Source organism: Colias croceus, chromosome 8 (assembly GCF_905220415.1).
Source record: "Colias croceus chromosome 8, ilColCroc2.1".
Taxonomy (NCBI): domain Eukaryota; kingdom Metazoa; phylum Arthropoda; class Insecta; order Lepidoptera; family Pieridae; genus Colias; species Colias croceus.
This window is the reverse complement of record NC_059544.1, coordinates 9,362,501-9,384,275: the sequence shown is the minus strand read 5'-3', so window position 1 is coordinate 9,384,275 and position 21,775 is coordinate 9,362,501. Positions and strand designations below refer to the sequence as shown.

At 36.1% G+C, this 21,775-nt stretch overlaps 1 protein-coding gene across 2 annotated transcripts in view; it reads right to left on the bottom strand.

The window, feature by feature from the left end:
- LOC123693534 (ATP-binding cassette subfamily G member 4-like) overlaps positions 1–21,560 on the bottom strand; it is a 53,112-nt gene extending 31,552 nt beyond the window's left edge. The window contains exons 1-3 of one of the 2 annotated variants that reach the window (XM_045638692.1): positions 21,388–21,560; positions 19,185–19,312; positions 5,412–5,529 (exon numbers count right to left, since the gene is read on the bottom strand). In XM_045638692.1, coding sequence (XP_045494648.1) covers positions 5,412–5,529; positions 19,185–19,312; positions 21,388–21,419 — 278 coding nt within the window. In that variant the 5' untranslated portion in view covers positions 21,420–21,560. Of the gene's footprint in view, positions 1–5,411; positions 5,530–19,184; positions 19,496–21,387 lie in introns of those variants that run through there. The other variant, XM_045638691.1, reaches the window with a different exon arrangement.
- Between the last annotated feature and the right edge of the window lie 215 nt (positions 21,561–21,775).

Genomic DNA, 21,775 nt, shown 5'->3' with positions numbered 1-21,775 from the left:
ACGATGCCGATGCCGCCGCAAAATGAAGATTATGCGTAGTAAATGTCACATCATTCTGACACCGTATATAGGCAGGAAAAAACATAGTCAGGTTCCTTATTAAAAGGTTTTAATAGTATAACAGCTGTACTGGCAAACGTTCTTCCAACTTCCAACCTTCTTTTATCACTTAGAGGTATCAAAAATAAATGGCCAACACCTATTTTCCATTTCGTTTCATCTATTTTCAGATCTACCCGATATGGACAAAAAATTTCATGACAATTTTCAAGCCGATCCGAACTAACTAACACGCGAAATTTTATATATTAGATTTAGAAGAAGAACTTAAAATTATAACAAGCCAACAATAAAGTTGAAGCAACATTTTATGGAATTGCTGGCAACAAGTGGTAGTCGAGCACGCTTCGGCAGGAATTGGGCCAGCTCGCACCGGGGAAGATACCACACCCCCACAGAAAACCGGCGTGAAATAGTAGCTACTACTGTGTTTCGTACGGTGAGTGGGGGGCCGGAGGCCCGTATCCCTTCCTTATCCCTCTCCCTATCCTTCCCACTCCTCTCCTTTCTTCCCTCAACATTCCCTTCTTTATCCCTCCCATCCCAATAATTCCACCCCATCCCTACCCCCTTCAAACAAACAAAATGGCAGCGGGATTAAATATAGAACTACCCCAGGAGGGTACTAGCATCACCGATGCTGGAGAATCCCTCTCTGAGTGTCTTCGCTCAGGCTGCCCCGCGTACTCTGGGGGGGGCAAAATTCCGCTTTTCAATACAGCCACAGGCATAAAAGGTAAGCCTTTATCGGCGACCCCTTCCACATTACTAACTGTGGACTTTTGCAACATTAGGGGACTTCATTCAAATCTAAATGCCGTTCATCAACATCTCGAGACGGCTAAGCCGGCTTTACTCTTTTTGACGGAAACGCAGATCTCCTCTTCTGCTGATACTTCTTACTTAAACTTCCCGGGCTACACGCTGGAACATTTATTTTTACCGCGTGCCGGAGTTTGCGTCTACGCTCGAGAGGATATCTGTTGCCGTCGCCTTGGCATTCTTGGAGACAACCTGTCTATACTATGGCTTCGCGTAGACTGCGGTGATCACCCCCGTATTTACGCATGCCTTTACAGGAGTCATAGCGGAAATGCCGAAACCGACCGCCTCACCGAGCACATGCAAGATACGATCGATGATATACTGCAGAAGATTCCCTCCGCCGAAATTGTGGTGGCGATTTCAATGCCCACCATTCCGATTGGTTAAGATCAAGAACCACAGATCATGCGGGTAGAACTTTCCATGACTTTGTGTTGTCCTACGGCCTATCTCAGCTCGTATCTGTACCCACGAGGATTCCCGACGTGGAGGACCAAACACCATCTCTTTTAGGCCTTTTACTCACCTCTCATCCAGACGACTACCATGTCTCAGTTGAAGCTCCAATTGGGTCTTCCGATCACTGCCTGGTGCGGTGTACCGTGCCTGTCGTACGCAAATCTCGGTCAAGACCAGCAAGTTTCCGTCGTGTCTGGCATTATAGATCTGCAGATTGGGACGGCATGCGTACCTTCTTTGCGTCCTACCCATGGTGTCAAATTTGCTTTGTGTCCGAGGATGCTGACGCTTGCGCTGACTCTGTCGCTGATGTGGTCACACAGGGTATGGAACTCTATATTCCTTACTCTGTGGTACCCGTTGGCGGCAGGTCTCAGCCCTGGTTTGGGAAGCCCTGTAAAACGGCATCCCGTTTTAAACAGGAATGTTTTCAGGCCTGGGCAGAAGCCATAGCAAAAAAGGACCCTAACGCAAAGGATCTAAAAAAAAGGTTTAATGCTGCCTCCCGACAATACAAGAAGAGCATTCAAAAGGCCAAGGCAGAGTTCATCAAGAGAATTGGCGAGAGATTAGCACGCTACCCTTCAGGTACACGTGCCTTTTGGTCCCTTGCCAAAGCTATCCAGGGGAACTTTTGCAAATCATCCTTCCCATCTTTACGTAGGGATGACGACACCCTGGCCCACACTGCAAACGAGAAAGCCGATACGTTGGCCACACTCTTTGCGTCGAATTCGACTTTGGATGATGAAGGAAAAGCACCACCTACCATCCCATACTGCAGCAGCAAGATGGCTGACGTTAAATTCACGCAACGTGCTGTGCGTAGAGTCCTTCTATCACTTGACATTCATAAGTCGAATAGGCCAGACGGAATCCCTGCAATAGTTCTGAAAACCTGTGCTCCAGAATTGGCTCCAGTTCTTACGCGTTTGTTTCGATGCTCTTACAACTCCACTATAGTCCCAAGCACTTGGAAAACGGCCCTGGTACACCCTATACCCAAGAAAGGTACGCGCTCAGACCCAAAAAACTATAGGCCGATCGCGGTTACCTCCTTGCTCTCAAAAGTGATGGAATCCATCATAAATTCCCAGGTGTTACAGTATCTAGAGGATCACCAGTTGTTAAGTGACCACCAGTACGGTTTCCGTCACAGTCGTTCGGCTGGTGATCTTCTGGTTTATCTGACCCATCGATGGGCATCTGCAATTGAGAGTAAGGGGGAAGCCATGGCAGTTAGTTTAGACGTGGCCAAAGCTTTCGACCGGGTGTGGCACAAGGGGCTCCTCTCCAAATTGCCTTCATACGGACTCCCTGAGAGACTTTGCACATGGATCGCCAGCTTTCTCAAGGCACGAAGCATTAAGGTCGTTGTCGACGGATCATGCTCAGAGCCCCTGCCTGTGAATGCTGGTGTTCCAAAGGGCTGCGTGCTGTCGCCTACGCTATTCCTTTTACATATCAATGATATGTTACAAATACGTGACATACATTGTTATGCCGACGATAGCACGGGCGACGCCGCATATACCGGTCTTGCAAATCTCTCTCAGGAGCAAGTGGATGAGCATCGAAAAAAACTTGTGTCTAAAATTGAGAAATCCCTTGAAGAAGTCTCAATATGGGGCCAAAACAATCTTGTGCAGTTTAACCCCTCAAAGACACAAGTTTGCGCATTTTCAGCTAAGAAGAGGCCTTTTGCAGTGTCCCCTAAGTTCCAGAATACTCCGCTCAAAGCCATGCCTAGCATCGGAATTCTCGGTGTCGACATTGCGAGTGACGTACAATTTCGCGGTCATTTGGAAGACAAGGCTAAATTAGCCTCAAAGAAACTCGGGGTGCTCGCAAGAGCGAGACAGTACTTCACGCCAGCTCATCGCCTACTACTTTACAAGGCACAAGTTCGGCCACACATGGAGTACTGTTCTCACTTGTGGGCTGGAGCACCCGAGTATCAATTACTTCCATTTGACCGCCTTCAGCGTCGTGCCTGCCGCATTGTCGACCTTCCTGAGCTCACCGATCGGCTCGATCCATTGGCTTTGAGGCGTGATGTTGCGTCTCTATGTGTGTTTTATCGCATTTACAACGGCGAGTGTTCTGAGGAACTGTTTGCATTGATACCACCTGCAGAATTCCATCACCGCACTGCTCGGCACAAACAAAAATATCATCGTCACCATCTCGATGCATGGCGTTCGACAACTGTGCGTTTTGCACGGCATTTCTTGCCTAGAACCACACTCTTGTGGAACAAACTACCACCTTCCGTGTTCCCCAACCAATATGACATGGGAACCTTCAAGAAAAAAGCCTACACCCACCTCAAAAGCCTTCTTCCACCTAAAAACCGGCAATACGTTCCCTAATGTTGTGAACTGTCATGGGCGGCGACCATCACCTACCATCAAGTGGGTCGCCTGCTCCATTGCCGGGGTTGCAATAAAAAAAAATAAAAAAACAATGCGTGTTGCAGACTTGTTGAAATGTTCTCGCTCATGGAGCGTGATTTGAACTAATTTTCCAGCAACATGTTTATCAACTGTTGCTCAAAAAATATTAACCATAAATATTAACCATAGGTTGACGGTTGAGGGTTTAGCACAATTGGCGAAAGTTTTCCCAATTGAAATCAGTTTACAAAATTTCTCCTATAATTCATATTATTTTGTACCATATTTACGTTCTTGGCACTGAAAATTGAAAATGCCTTTCCTCATGTGGCTTCTATTTATAGACGTTATCACGTTTATATGACTTTGTAATATTTTAATTTATTTTTGAGTTCTGTACACACAAGCACTATACAAATACTTGGGCGATTGCAAATAATATTGGTTGTGTAAAGCCCTCTACGATTTTGTATGCGGCCTTCATATTTACACAAACTTAAACAATTATTTGAAGTGTTTTGATGTAATAAGTAGGTACCTATATTTAGATTTTTTTTTTTTTGCACTTGGTGATTCACATAGACTTATTTGTTTATTTTTGTCGTAAAAATTCCGTATGGATGTGTAGTGAGTCTACTGTCCGATTTCACCAATAACCCCTAAACAGTCTCCTAAGTAGGGTTCCTTAGTTTAAGGGACCCTTCAAATCACTACCAAACCTAACGATTTAGGTGACACTTATCTGTCGGTGAAAGCAAATTTTACGTTAGGTATCCCCTAAATTGACTTAGGTGACACTTATCTGTCGGTGAAAGCAAATTTTACGTTAGGTATCCCCTAAATTGACTTAGGTGACACTTAAATTTTACGGGTTGTTGGTGAAAACGGGCATACATCTATTAAATTTTTAGTACATATACGTTAAAAAGACGAATTTGTAAGACGAATTTGTGTTTGTGTATAGTTTTCTCATACATATTTGATACGTTCATACTCCAACCTTATCCACTCAATGACCCTATGTGTATTCTTCACCCCTTTATATTATGTTATCTTATTTTTGTTATTGTTCTATATAGCAGCTGTTTACTTGGAATTAAGTATTCTTAACACACGCAAAGACATTAAGATAAAAATAATGCTATTAGGCTGCATTTTGAAACTTATAACATTGTACATATATACCAATTTTACAGTATTAAGTTACCTAGTTATCACTTCATAATGTCTAACTGTCGACGCATCACAGTAAAACAAAAGACGCAGTATCATAATCAAATTTTTCGCTACTCTAAAATGTTCCCATATAATCTTCATTGTTTAGACTCGTGTTCTACCGACCACTTTTTCATATACTTAATCATATTTATTGCTACTCAGCCCTATAACCTAAACGCCTATTTAAATACAACGTTACAAAAAATGTGTGGGTGTACTAGTATACACACGTAAGAAGTGAAACTTCTTTATGACCTTAATTTTCAAAAAATAATTTACTATATGCAACTTTACAGAAATACGTCGAATCACGCGTGGTAGGGATAAGAAAAAGATGGCGCGTAACGGAAAAATGTCACGCGTAACGAAAAAATGTTACACTAAATTTTTTTCCAACCCCGATAAAGAATTTTCACCTCAATAAACAATTATAATTAATATTTCTTTACTTACTTGTAACCAGTCAATATGTTGAGCAGTGTGGATTTTCCGGCGCCGGACGGGCCCATGATGGCCGTTAGCTCGCCGGACCGGAGTCGGCCGGACACCGATTTGAGGATCGTCTTTACATCTGCGATAGAAGAATATTGTGTTGTTGGTAACATAGTATTATTTTGCTTATAATATGTAGAATGAGACCCATGTCAACAAGTGGGGTAAGGGTACTATATAGTAAGGGGCAGGTGTATGTGTATGATGCATACATCTGTTTCACTGATCGATTTTCTTTGGGACAACTAGGCTGATCAGCCTTATGTCCTGCCAGATCGAGACATTGTTTTTTTCTTCGTCTCCACTGGAAATCGAACTGAGGAGCTTATTGCATGAAACAAGTGTGAAAAAAAATATATATTAATTTTATTTAAAACCATGTGTTTGTATACAGATAACAATTACTTTGAGTTAATGTTTTATTGTTTATACTTTATACACATTTAGCTTCTTTTGGTTTATAACACACAGTGTGCATTCAAAAAGGCAATTAAAATTAAAATTATACACATAGGTACATGACAATGAGAAATCACTATTAATCGTGTAATTAAATCATTACTTAACAGGATGAGAAACATGAATTTGCAGACAGTATACTGTATCATTTGATACCACGTAATTATATAACGTATGCATCTTATTAGTTATTATAAAACCAGTCCTCAATATCAATAGACTATGAATTTTTATTGTTAAGATCGTCAGATTTAAAAACTGAACTGGGTTCTCTAGCGATCATCGTTTACTGGACCTGTTGTTTCAAAATAAAATAATTTAATTTTATGCAAATTAAAAATCACATAATATCTTATTTATTTTTTCTAATTAATGCGTTATCTGTGGCGATATCTATAACCGCTGAAACGTGTCCTTCAAAGCCGCGATAAGGAAATATTTCTGTAATAAAAATAATAGTTATCATTAACAGGATTTATGCCTGGGAAATTGTTTGTGATGAAACACGCCTTGTACACATTTTATAAATGTTATTTGATATTGATTGACATAATGGGTGCACTGTCTCTCACATTATAAGACCTAGCGCGCAAGAGCAACTTTAATTGTCTCCGCAACTATTTTGTCTCTCCCATCAACTCTATGGGGAGTTGCGTCGCTACGTGCGCGCTCTTTCATACTAGCCCATAGAGGTGATGGGACCTATTCATGATGATTATATGTACCTATTCAGATCGGAGACTGTATTTAAAAAAACTATCGGTGTCAACCGAGCGCTCGCGTACTCTTTTACCTTCATTTTATAATACAATGAAGTAATGGATATATTAAAAGTTAAAGTTAATAGATATATTAAATTTATTATATGGAATACGTATACATATAACTCCACAAAAATGACCTAAAATTGTTTAACATAAAAAAATTGATAATAAGGACAATCAAAATAGATACAACAATACAACCGGACGTATCAACAGTCAATAATTATACTGATTATTCAAATAACTACAGATTACTAACAATAGAGTAATTTCGTTGCGAAAAGGAGAATGGCGAAACTGGGCCTAACTGTTACAGAAATCATAATATATTTAAAATTCATTATGTTATTTTTAGTAATTCTTGGTAAAATATTTACTTCTGATTCTATGGGAAAACAAATCTTTGAAAAAAAAGATAATGTGTTCACTACCGGCATTGTTATTTAGATTTCTATGACTACCGGTCTTATCAAGCAGAGATTGTCAGTGTTGTCAGGAGTAAAAAAGTCGAATATATCGATTAATACGAATTTTACTGTTCTGTGAATACGAATGAATGTCTATATTTTATTTTTAATTTTATTGAATTCAAATGCTTTATAAATCAGAAGCAAAACTTAACTTATTTTTAACACATATCTTAATTTATTTAGATCATTCTATAAAATAAAAACATGTTTTACTTAATCAATAATAATTATAACATTTTTATTTAGGTAATTAGCCATTAATAAAATGTCAAATTATTAATCATAATTGTGTCAGTGATGAGTGATTTGTTTATGTTAGTTGTTTGACATTTGAGTGAAGTTTTAGGCCCTTCTCCCATTACGATACGCATAGGCGATTCAAGTATCCTGCAAGTCTCGGAGACTAGTCGCCGCGGAGTATCTCACATACATTTTTATGTAGGCTCGCACACTACGCTACTGGTATCCTACACGTCCGCGACTAGTATAGCACTACTCACCGTGTATGTCGCTCGCTTTTGCATCGCGTCTCGACTCTCGCGCGTATCTCTTCGTTAGAAAGATAAAAATATCTAATCATCATGTTGTAGTTCTCGTTCGGCTACAAAAACTCTACAATTTATGTTTCTTTCAATATATGGATGAATCCAGTACTTCTTACGTTGGCGTCTTCTATTTCTATAAAAAAGAAAAACTGTAAGAGCTTCTTCGTGCTGCTGCTGCGTGCTGCGTGCAATGCTGATTGCTCGACATAACGACGTAACTGTTGTTGCAATAAATAAATGAATTATTATTATTATAACGTCGGTCCACAAAAACGAGGCACAATAATGATGAATTTAGTCATTTTTCAGTCGCATAATATGCGAGCATCGGGTAGCCAGCAAATATCTAAGTAGTATTCTACGCGAGTATCGTATTCTAGAATAATCGTACCTAATGGCAGAAGGGCCTTAGTAACGTTATATTCAAAATTGATCTTAATCAATATCCCAATATCTCTGCTATCCCATAGAAAAGATCTATAATTATTATATTCGTAGAGTCTGTATATTTTTATCTATTTAATCACCCATAAATCATCAGTGTAACGATCAGGCCCAGAGTCCTATGGGAGTTTGCCATTCTCCTTTAAATGACAGACACGTAGACGTCCGTACAAGGTTCATTTTTTCAACTTGAAACATTGAACCTTAAACATATATGTATTTATCAAACCTAAAGAAATTGTTCACAAATGACTACAGGAGTAACATAAAATTGTTTAAGATAAACAAAAAATATTAAATGAATCGTGTTTCGCGAATACATTAAGAACAGCGTCTAGAATTCCTCATAATTAATAAAAGATTGGGTTAGTTTTAATCAAGTAATACTAATTACTTAAAACCAGTTTTATTAGATATCTACGTCATAACTACACAGACCTTGTCATGACTTCAGTGATTTAAATTATACGCTAGCGACGATTTTTAAAGATGAAGAAGACATACAAAAGCATACAAAAAAGTCAAATTATTACGGAATCTTCAAATGTCAAAATACGCATAAATTATTATATTATATAGAATATATTGATAAAATTAACACAGGAAATTTATCGACTTTTTCTCATTCAATTTCAAAAAATTCAAAATGGCGACAGTACTTCTATAAAATGGAAGTACAACTAATAGGGAATCTATTTATGCATAACCAGTTACTCTACATGAACATGAGATGAAGAATTAATTAAATGCATTAAAAATATTATATGTACTACATCTACGAGATATGCACAATTTTTTACTTAGTCTGTAAGGGAAAAAAAATTACCACTCTTACTACTTTACCTTCTCTTTTTGCTTTAATGTAATCTTTGTTTTGTACTGAACATATGTTCTCTGGGAAGGAACTGTCTTCCTTAACACAGGATTTTCCTAGCTAGGAAGACAGAGCCATACTGTAATTGTTCTGTATTAATTTTTGTATTCAATAAATATTTTTCTTTTTCAGTTAAAGCCGGCTTTTGCTCTACAATTCTAATTATATCTTTTCTTTAACTATATTGAGGTTACTGCGGCGCGGCGTGAGACAGACATGATTGTTAAAATACCACCATACCACAAATGATTGTTAAAATTATTACCTTTTTTATGCACACTACACTATATACTAATTATTATTATATACTAATTAATTAATTATTATATATTAATTATTATTATATACTGGGGGGGCAAGTATCTCGCCTCGCGGCGGTGTTTTAAACAACTCCGGCTGAGTGGCCAGACGGCCGGAGCCTAGGGCGATTGAGTGAGAAACCTGCGGACTATCCGAGCGTTGTCCAGCAGGACTGCCCGCTGTATCCCCACTGTCATGGGCTTTACCGGTAAATCCAACCTCCTTAAATATTGTTTTAAGGAGGAAGGAATCAGCCCATTGGTGGACACAACTATGGGGATTATCTCGGCAGACACACCGCCCCACATCTCGACAACCTCATGCGCCAGATCCAGATATTTGAGCCGTTTATCTGAATCGGCCTTAACAAGATTGTCGTCATGTGGGATAGTGATGTCTACCAAGAAAATTATATACTAATTATTATAATTGTGTAATAATGTCCTATCATATTTATTATTATTTATGCACCTTTTACTCCCTGGAGAACTTGAAACAAGATATTCTTTTAGCTGAACAGTTTCTTGTCGTCGAAACTGCTATCCGTTTCCGTGGAAAAAAATTAAATAGTAAAAAATTCTGTGTTCATATTACGATTCAAAAGCGCTTCTAAAAGGAGTCAGTCTCCATGAATAAACGTTTGGGTGTGAGCCTAAAAATAAAAACGATCACCCAAATGAAAAACATTATTTAAAAAGTTTACAACCTTTACAAGATATCTAGCTTTATATTTATAAGCTATTGGGCTACGAATGTTTAAGCATATTCGCAAAGGAATGCCCGCACTCCAAGTGGTTAATAACAGGAAGTCTCCGTGACACGTCACAATACTTCAATTCGGGCTTTCCTTGAATCACTCTGGTTGGTATCTTTGACATACTCCATACTGTTTTTCTTATTTTGAAGTTAAAATTCTTTAGGTGCGTTGAGAGTAAAATTTCAAGGTCTTATGGCTATACTGTCACGTCATGGAGTAAGGCGACGATTTTCGTATCTTTGATTCGTACCAAAGAAGTTTCACTTCTGACACGTGTGCTCGACACACACGCTCTTTTTAAGCTATTGCATAGCTTCTTTCGCGGGACTTGAGCGCGGGGATAGAATCGAGAAATTCCGTAACGAAAAAACCTCACGCTCCCCACTCCGACGGGCGGAGGTGTGGCTTGAAGGCATAGCATGCGATAGCTTTACCGCGGCAGGGCATAAAGAAAGGATTGACGACGGAAACAAAGAAATGGACTAAGAGCTGACGGGAACAAAAGAATGGACAGGGAAAGGGGAAGGATACGAGATTCTGTCTCTACCCATCGCTCGAAACAGAAGCATCCTTGCTAAAGAATCTCTTACAATTTATTCTATGGTACTATTTCTTTTATATTTATTTTGTATTAGCTTTTCACGCCAATCTTCTTTAGGGTGTGGTACCTTCCCTGGTGCGAGCTGGCCAATTCATGCCGAATTTTGCTCGATTCCCACATCATTTTAGCTACTGATTAATATGCTATATCAATGTATATCAGTTGCTAAGCCGATTTGAACGGTAGATTGTGTTTTTCAATGACATACGAGTTTAAATCCGCCTTTTAGCTATCTCTTCGCTTTCAGTGCAGCTGCAGCGTGCCAATCATTTCTTTATAATTTTATATGATGGACTAATTGCTCTTATTGCCTTTGTTACTACTTTTAATTTTTAAATCATGAAGTTTACTTTTACTAGTATGGACTATGGCTATACTTAAAAAAAGTTTGGAAAATCCAAAAGTGCACGCCTCATAATCTCATCCTTTACAATAAAATTGATTATTTATAAAGGTGTATATAATATAAGTATGTAGATACACTTGTTCTCATGTGCCAATGCTCTTGTACTGTCTCAAAACAGTTGGAAAAGTAAAGAAAGCGGTACCGTAATAATTGAGCTATTTTTCTTGTGGCCCCACCTAGATGTGAAACTGCGCAGGTTTAAGGGACTGACTACCAACTTATTTTTTTAAACCTAGGCTTATAGTATAAAGAATCGAGTTTATAATGGTTAATTTTGAGTACACTATAAATATAAAAAAAGTCGATATTTTTTTTGTTTATTTAATAACAATTAAACCACATCGAATCAGACCCTGAAAAATGAAAGGATTCTATTCCTGAGCATACTCAAGCGTAAGAGAAAAAAAAAGACTCGATTAGTAAAGTATTTCGGTCGCTATCGTGTTAACAAGAAAATCCTCCGCACATACAGACACACGGACGTCCAAGACAGAACTTTTTTAAACTGTTTTTTAACTAGTTTAAATAACAAAAATGACATCAAAAATATCATGAATGTTAAAAATAGTGTTTTTTCTTAATATGTGTGTGTATGTATTATCTTACAAGTGCAATGTATGATACATAAAGACATTTTAAGTTTGAAAAATCAGATGTTTTGCGCGAAGTGACAGTAGTACCCACCTCAACGCTTCGCTTATGAGGCGTGCAAAACTATCGATACAATTTCTACAACCAAATCAAAATCTACTAAAAAAATCTATCAAAAAAAATCTACAACCATTCGGATGAATAACATATTTATGATATAGGCGGAAAGTCAGAAAGCTTATTTCTTTTGCTTAATAAAAAGAGATGATTGCTGGAATAAATTAAAACTTGTTTTAAAATATTACATACAAGGCAGCTTACCTACGTCACAATGACGAGGAAGATAAGACAATGTCCTATGTCCTTTCTCGGGTATCAAAATATCTCTATACCAAATTTCATGCAAATTGGTTCAGTAGTTAAGGCGTGATTGAGTAACAGACAGACAGACAGAGTTACTTTCGCATTTATAATATTAAGGTATGGATAGTATTTTAATGTTAAAATCCATTAAAATCTCGATTATAATTCATGTTCCATTATTGTAATTAACATTTGCTCCAAGGGAAAACCATTTATGTAAGTTCTGCGTGTAAACGTAATACGTTAGTTTCAATTCTACATATTTACCTACTTTAGATTTAAAGTTAAAACATTATTATTTACGTTTTCTAATTATTATGATTGTAGTTTCGAAAGGCAACGTATAAAAAGTAAGAAACGATAAACGACTAAGATGATTTCAAAGATAATGGTATGAATTTATAAGTCTAGATGTAAGTATGTACATTGGACATCTAGCATGTTGCCTGTTGGTAACAATTATTTGCAATCGTTAACCAATTAATAAATACATACCATTCCATAATGGCATGACATAACTATTATGATTATAAAATCAATAGAACTATGATACAAATTGACATACGAGAAAGGATTCCAACCGAACACGAACTTATACTTGCAAATCTATACTAATACTAGCTTTCCGCCCGCGGCTTCGCTCGCGTTTTCACAGAAAAACCCGCATAGTTTCCGTTCCCGAGGGATTTCCGGGATAAAACCTATCCTATCTCTCAAGTTGGATCGAACTACACATGGTGTGCGAATTTTATTATAATCGGTTAAGTGGTTTAGGAGTCCATTGAGGACAAACATTGTGACACGAGATTTATATATATTAAGATTATAAATCTGAAGAGTTTGTTTTGAACGCCATAATCTCAGCAACTACTGGTCGGAATTGAAAAAATATTTCGGTGTTAGATAGCCCATTTATCGAGGAAGGCCAGGAGCGGCGCAATGCGGGTAAAACCGCAGCGCACAGCTAGTAATTTATAATCAAGCCTAAATACATTTTTAATATAATCTGCATATTTAACGGAAATGTCAAATGATCATTCTATATGCCTCGATTGACGTAATATAAGTTGAGATTAATTACTCTTTCAAGCCTTGACTCTTGTACCTTTAGAGCAAGCCAATTATTATTTTTTTTTTTTTTTTATGCTATAGGATAGCAACCGAGCAGACGCGTCGCCTGGTGTTAAGCGATACACGCCGCCCATAAGCATCCACTCCACTGGGAAGTGGATGTGTTGCTATCCTCAAAGGGATTTGGAAAGGGAGAAGGGGCGAGGATAGGAGGGAATGAGGATAGGGAAGGAGAGGATGGGTAGGGGATGGGAAGGGATGTGGGCCTCCGGACCCCTCACTCACCGAACGGAACGCGACAGTAAACTGTCACTATGGCGCCGATATTCTGTGAGGGTGTGGTACCTTCCCCGGTGCGAGCGTGGCCCAATTCGTGCCGAAGCATGCTCGACTCCCACTTCCAAAAGATATGTATTCCTTGTGCGTGTGTATAATATATGTGAAAATGTGAAAACTGTTATATTGCGTCCATAGACACAAAACAGATAGTTAAATACATAATATATACAAATAGTTTGTCCTTCTGTGGTTTTGGAAATGGTAAAAGTTGATAATCCACAAAAAAATGCAGTAAACTTATCTTGAAATGCATATCATAAAATGGACGAGGATAATATGGTGATTAAATCAAATCAAGTAATTTGAAAAAATAAAAAGACCAACAACTTAATAAAAGACTAAGTCTGGTTATAAGGATAATAACTATAGATATATACCTACTTGTTATAATAAGGATAATAACTAAGATAATAGATATCCTGGTAAAGGATTTAGAGATGTAAACACTTCAGGAAGTGAACGATTTAAGAGGAAGGATGATATAAACTTTATTAAGCAAGTTAGGATAGTGAAGAAATTCTTCACTATCCTAACTTCTATTCTTCAGAAGAATGAATTTGTCGTGCGATTAGACGCACGCGAATGAAGTCACGGACGAAAAGCTATACTATGAAATATTTGATAGATTTTATTTCATCAGGGGCTTACCAAGATGTCTAATAGCAGTATTATGTCCAATGTGGGAAAGCAATGGCGCTAGACGACCTGTGCATAGCGATGTCATTTTTCCACACTAGCTGAAGAGTTTGTTTCTTTGAACGCGCTAATCTCGGGAACTACTAGTCAGATTTGAAAAATTCTTTCGGTGTTAAATAGCTCATTTATCGAGGAAGGCTATAGGCAATATATCATCACGCGACGACCTACAGGAGTGGAGCCACAGGGGTGAAACCGCGCGGAGCAGCTTGTTATAGATAAGGCAAAAGACAATAGTTTTATCCAGGTGGCAGGTCTTTAGACAATAATTTAAACCAGATGCAGATGATATCTCAAAGAAGCCCGATATTATCTCTTAGTAAATTTTTTGGAGTTCTAATAATTCTTGTCTCAGAAAATAATTTGACACATAGTGGCGATTGAAATAGTGAAACAGCATAGTAATGTTAAGGGTCGCAGAGGTTAAGGCAATACCGTTCGGTTCGGACAATTTATTTTTGATGTATTTCATTAATTATGGTTTAATTTTATTTATCTGATAGAATATGAGTTTAGAACTCGTTAAAATATTCTTATCATCAGAAGAATAGCAAAATCCACAGTCTTATAATCTCCGGTTAACAGGTCCTTTTATTTATAAATAAGGAGTTGTCCACCAGACCAAGTACAAATATTTTGCTTAAATATATAAACATAAGAACTGTTTCTATGAAATCAAAATTGAACAAGCAATTCAGCATTGTTCATGCATCTTATTTCTCAATTGAAATCGGATATTCACAAAAATCATCTGAGGAAAACTTAAAGATAAATGAACAGTAATTTTTTGCCTCAACAATAATAATTAATTCAGAAACATTAATGTTGGGGAAAACGAGTTTTAATATGAAACAAGAATAACGTGTATTTTTCAAAACATATTGACATTGAGATGTGAACGAGAGGCGAACAACTTCCTTTAAGTTATTTACTTATTTACATATCCATGGTTTAACGAAAATCTTATTTAATTACTAGCGGTCCGCCCCGGCTTCGCCCGTGGTACATATTCACGTTTTCTCTACATAAGAACCATCCTCGAACTTCAAGAAATATTATAAAAAAAGAATTAACGAAATCGGGCTCTCAAGTTATGCGCTTACCAACACATTTTGGGATTCATTTTTATATTATAGAAGATTATTTTAATCTGGAGATAAACTAAATATAAGACCTGAAATCGTACGGTTCTGTGCAAAAAGTGAGAAACGTCTCGAAAAATATTTCCAAATCTCACTATCTGTTCAAAACCCAGGTGTAATTAAAAAATTGGAAAATTTTGAAATTCATAAAATTTTGCTATCTTTCCTACTAATATTATAAATGCGAAAGTGTGTGAAGATGTGTGTGTGTTTGTTACTCTTTCATGCAAATTCTACTGAACCAATTACAATTAAATTTAGCAGATATAGAGGGTAACTTGGATTAACACATAGGATAGGTTTTACCCCGGAAATCCCACGGGAACGGGAACTATGCGTGTTTTCCTTTGAAAAAGGCGGGCGAAGCCGCGGGCGGAAATCTAGTTTCACATAATGCAACGTTTACAACATTTATATAGAGAATTCGTTTATAAATGTTAATCGTTAAAACAAATAAATTCATAAAACCATTATCAGTGCAAATACAATATATTGTGTTTACTGAATTGTGTGCGTTACTACTCAAAAGACATTCACAATAATAACTTTATTGTTCGGTATTTTTGTTCAAGCGTAAATTTCAAAAAATATGATTTTAAAATATGTAGGTACATATTGAAAAAATTAAAACGGATTAAGATTAATTTTATATGAATTCTGGTTCTTTGGAATTGTAATAATAACATTAAAATGCAGTATTCTCGTTGTAATAAGCATCATAATCTATATTCTATACTATAATAATTATTATAAAGCTGAAGGGTTTGTTTGTTTGTTTGAACGCGCTTATCTCAGGAACTACTGGTACTGGTCTATTTCGGTGTTAGATAGCCCATTTATCGAGGAAGGTTATAAGGCTGCTTATATATCATCACCCTAAGACCAACGCAACAGGAGCGGAGCAATGCGGGTGAAACCGCGGAGCACAGCTAGTATATGTGAACCGTAATGTCCAATAGGAAATACGTAAATTAATTGAAAATGTCGGGTAAATAAATGCAATAAATGAATCAAGAAAAATTTTATACATACTAGTAGGTAGGTAAGTTTTAAAAGTAGGTAGGTATTTGTAGGTACATATTAATATTGTCACTCTAGGAGCACCAAATACAGTTAGATAGGCATACATTTAACAAGTAGCTTGCGATCTGACAAGAAACTGTTTACTTCATATGGGTTATCCTATAGGTCCTTTGTGTTATAGATTGATCACAGAATACATAATAGTAGCTAAACGCGATTGATATTAAAGTTTGTAAGGATGAATGGATAGATGTTTGTTACTCGTTCGCGCATTAACGGCTAATCAATTTTGGATAACATTTGACAGTGACACAGATAGATTATTGGCTGAATTATAACAGAGTTTTTCTAGTTTGAACCTGTTTACCACTCGAGAGATGATTCAGGCTGAAACAAGTACTTATTCAATATTTGTCATAGATAACTATGGGTATTTATAATATTCGTAATCTACGATATTTTGTACGAACTTTGAAGTGGTGTGAATCACAAAAAAACATGTGAACTCTCTTATCTCGACGATAGAAGCCACTTTAAAACAAAACAATGAACCTTTGTTGCCAAAGTCACAAAGAAGTTGTTTACTTCCGTCGCCGCGTACAAAAGCGCGGTTTACATATAAAGGTAAATCTACACATATAGACGTTTAAAAATTTTAATACATATATTAAATTTTAATTCATGTATTTTACACCTTAGTCACGACCGCGATAACAATTGTATAAGCTTTGATTTTTAACTCATTGATAAAGAGCAGCGAATTATTTATAATATTGTCCTTAGAATCCGGATCTACGCGATATCACCCTCAACTTATCTCACAATTTATCATTGAAGGAAAATTACTAACAAATCGCTTCTAGCATCCAATTAGAACTACTATTGATAAAGACATCATTACAAAATAATCACAGAATTAATAACGTTGACGTACCTAGGGTAATTGCGCCAGTTCGCGTCCACTTAGTGCAGTTGGAAAGTTTGAAGGAGAAAATAAAAATGTTCCAGAACAAATTTCAACGCAAAATTTATGTAACGTGTTCATTACATAGTCTATTTTAAGATTTACTTTCAATTGTCTTGGAAATATCATGTGGTTTTTATTTATCTAGACAAATAGCAGAATTAGGCGTTTTACCCAGTTCGCGTCCAAAAATTCCAGTTTGCGTCCACCTGTGGACCAGTTCGCGTCCACCAGCTTAGAAAAGGAATTAAGAGTGTATTGGGTGATTTTTTATCAGATAAATGCAAATAAAAATTAGATTTTAATAAATTATTTATTTACGAATATAGTTATTTAATAAAAACCGGTCAAATGTGAGTGGGACTCGCACACCGAGGGTTCCGTATTAACCTGTTTTTTTTCATTTGTTTTAACTGCAAATGATTATTTTTTCAATGTTTCCCTTATTTGTGCTATAAGACGTTGCTTCGTACCAAACTTCAAGTGTCTGTGTTCATCTAAAGTACCCTGTAGGTTTTATATTCCCTTGCGAATGTCGAAATTTGCGAAAATTTGCAGCATAAAAGGCTGTATCTTTTGATTACTTTGGCTTATAAGTTTGATTTTTTCACTGCTTCAAGGGACCGTAGACTTGAGTATTCAATATAAATTTCAGCTTTATACCTCCACGCGTTACTGAGAAAAAGGGTCTTGACAGAAAGACAGACCGGCAGACGGACATACAGGATATCAAAGTGATCCTACAAGGATTCCGGTTTTTCCTTTTGAGGTTCGGAACCCTAAAATCAACATTCACTGTAAGGAAACTGGAAAATTTTATTTATATTTATCTTCTCATTATTATTAGAACTAAAAAATTAAAAATTAACAAAAAATAAAGTTACGTTATGTAAATAAATAATAATCAGTTCTGTTAAGATTACCTACCTACCCTATTTTTTAGTTTCTATTAAATTTATTTTTTGTTTATACTATTATTTTCTTAACCACAGACTTATTGACTCTCATTCTCAAAGACACTAGTCTGATTCTTAGAATACTCATTTTAAAATGAAAAAATAGCATAAAAATTATTTTATGTGAAAATTAAATTGTATGAAAATTTAAGTTATCAACTTGTAGTCTTAGTCAAAAATTTACAATCTATTTTAAATACATATTTTAACAAACAATTCATTGCTACGTAATGAAAAACAACGTGGACGCAATATGTTCTATTGTCATGCACTATAGGTATAGTTTGCGCCCACCGTGGACGCAAAATGGAAGTTGTACAAATTCGGTGTAGTAATTCGCGTCCACCTTATTTTAGCTATTAATTGTAAAAGTTATAAGCTGATTTATAATCCATACTATTCCATGCTTTGTTAGCAAAGTAAAGAAACAGTTACATATTCAAAAATTGACATTTAACAATAAGATACTTACCGTCAAACGCGACGCTGCGCACTATTTTTTTCTCAAAATCCCGCGCGTTTTAGCTCTTTCGTTTAATAGCCAAAATTAAATATTTTTTTTAAATAGGATAGGCGGTGCGCAGGCTTTTTTTGAATATGTGTGCATGTCTCTTATATATTGAGGTATTATCGGAAATTTTTCTTAGTACAATTTTACTTAAAGTATACTTATTTTCGTGAATTTTCTAAAAGATATCCGCAAAATGGACGCGAATAGGCATGTGGACGCGAACAGGCGCAATGACCCTACTTAATTAACATTTCGGTATAAATACAAATAATATGATTATTCGAGCCAAAGTCCACGAGGCGAAAAACTGGAAACTTTTGAAGATTTTAATCAACCGCCTTTTAAATAATATATTTACTAGTTTTTTCTTGGAAAAATATTCAGTCCTTGGCCGTACCTAAATAGTGTAACCGTATTTTACTTATTTGTTGTGTATTAGCTAATAAGTGGGTACTCACTGCTTTTTCTTCCCTCCTGCACCTTGTATGTGAGGTCCGTGAAAGCCAAGTCAACTGGGGGTCGTTTCGGCAGATGTGTCAGGGTCTTCGGCTGCGCCGGGGTGATCGTCACCTTCAGGCTGCCTTTCCTGTCCGACAGAATGGGCATTGAGTCCACGGGACCGGCGAGGGAGTCCTTATCCACTTTCATTTTAGCACAATGGAATTAAATACGTCACAAAGGAGCTGGGCGGCGTTAACGTGCGTATCGCCGCACTCTCGCGCACACACTGATCGTCGTTCGTACTTCGTCGATCGACGACTGACGAGCTACGACTCGCGACTCGCATCGAGGCGAAGTGACGTAGACATACAAGATATACAATGAACTTTGCACCAGCTCGGCGGATGGTTGCTACATTGATTGCAAGACTGACAGACACGGAGGAAGTCGCCAATTGTACTTTTTGAAATCAGAACGCTACAATCTTGTTGTAAAAATACAAAGGATGATCCAATTAGAAGGTTACGGTCATTCATAAGGATAGAACTGAAGTCATGACTTGCCTATTTCATGTACTATTTACAAACGTGCATGATACTTTGACAAGACCAGTTCAATGCCACAGAACTTAAGTATACTGAGCTTGTAATCTTAATAGTGTAGCGTTCCTCTTAAAACCTATTAAATGTTAGTACAAGGAATTTCGAAACTTCTAGGAAGTTTCACCTACAGACAATAACACTTTATTATTTAAGTAAACAATCATTATCATAAAAATGTATTATGCAAAACTTCTGCTTCAAATGAACTGTGCAAATAAATGAGTTAACACTACAAAAATTATATATTCCAGTAACCAGTTATTTTTATTCATGATCTTAGAACAACAATGCAATAATGAAAATGTGGATAAGACTTCCCTTTAGATAAAAATGTTAAAGGAAAGAAACAAAACATTAAAAGAATTTTTATCTGAAATAAATATTGTCCAACTATTCACTAGAAAACATCATTAGTAGAAGCAGAATTGTTGAAGATATAATTTGAGAAAACTGGTAATAAAATAAGATTTTTACTGATGTCACAATATCTATACTAATATTATAAAGCTCTAGAGTTTGTTTGTTTAAATGCGCTTATCTCAGAAACTACTGGTCCGATTTTAAAAATTCTTTCAGTGGCTATATATCATCACACTTAGACCAACAGGAGCTGAGCAATGTGAGTAAAACTGCGGGGCACAGCTAGTATGAAATAAAGATATCAGTAGATATTCATTTAGGATAATAAAAAACAATTTATACAACATCAACAACAAAATAAAATTTATGTAATTATATTTCATGAAGATTTGTACAGATCAATTTAAATTCTGTATTATTAACATTTGTACACCCATAAAATCTTATCTACCACTATAAAAAATTAACTAAACAAAACCAGAGTGCATTGAGGCAAGCAATTAAAAACAAAATAAATAGAATATTGTTAGTTCACGATAAGAATAATAATCATCTAATCATGTATTGTAAGACAATATCAAGAACAGAGAAAACAACATTGTTGATATATTATGTATTGTGTACATAACAACTTGTTGATTTTTCTTGGTAGAATTAAATAACTTATAGATGGTTTCACAAAATTATTTGATAGGTACATTACTACATTCATTTATGCAATCATATATAATTTAACATCTGTTGCAGAATAGATATTATTTATTTAAAAGTTTGCATTTTTAATATTAGTAAACTACATATTGTGTAACATTTGCTGTGGAAAATTCAAATTTGCAAAATGGAACCTCAGTCCTCACGGAAATGTAACTTTGTGAAAGTACATTTAGATTGGGTCAGCAAAATGAAAGTTATGACAATATTTAGTTAATCAGAGATTAAAAATGGTACAAGTATGTGAATCACAACTAACTGAGAGTACATTGTGTACTAAAAGAGGGTTAAATAAGAATTATTAGTTAACTATCATACATCTTGCTGTCGAAAACAACAACAGTAAAAGTGATTATCACATAACTATCGATAAGAATCCACTACAGGGCAAGATTTGAGAGTAATTACGTTTAAATTATGAGCTTATTCGATCATTAAATAAAAGAAATACTAATTATGAATTAGTAAAAGCATACAAAACAAAAGGAGGTCATGCAAAATGTCTACGTCGTTAGTTGTTTGTTTACGCAAGATATCATGTAATTACCCCAAATTGTTGAGAATGAACTTGTTATCCATCTTATTCTGAGTTCATAACAGCTTGCTTTGGTATTTTGATACACTTCGAAATGTAATCAAATAGTAGATTAAAGAAATCAGTTTGATAATATTGATTGTGATGAAGGTACGCAATAAAAATAACGTTAAGTGCCACAGGTGTTAACGCTAACAAAATGCAGTTAATTATTTTTCTTTTTTATCTGTAATCATACGTCACTGTCACTGTCATTCAATGTCAAAACTGAACAGAAAAATAATAATTTATCTAATAGAGATAATTAATATTCTCATGAACACAGCTCATGAAGATAGAATGCATACCTTTAGAAACGAATTAAAATGGAAACATTGAAAATGTTTGCAACTCTCGAGCC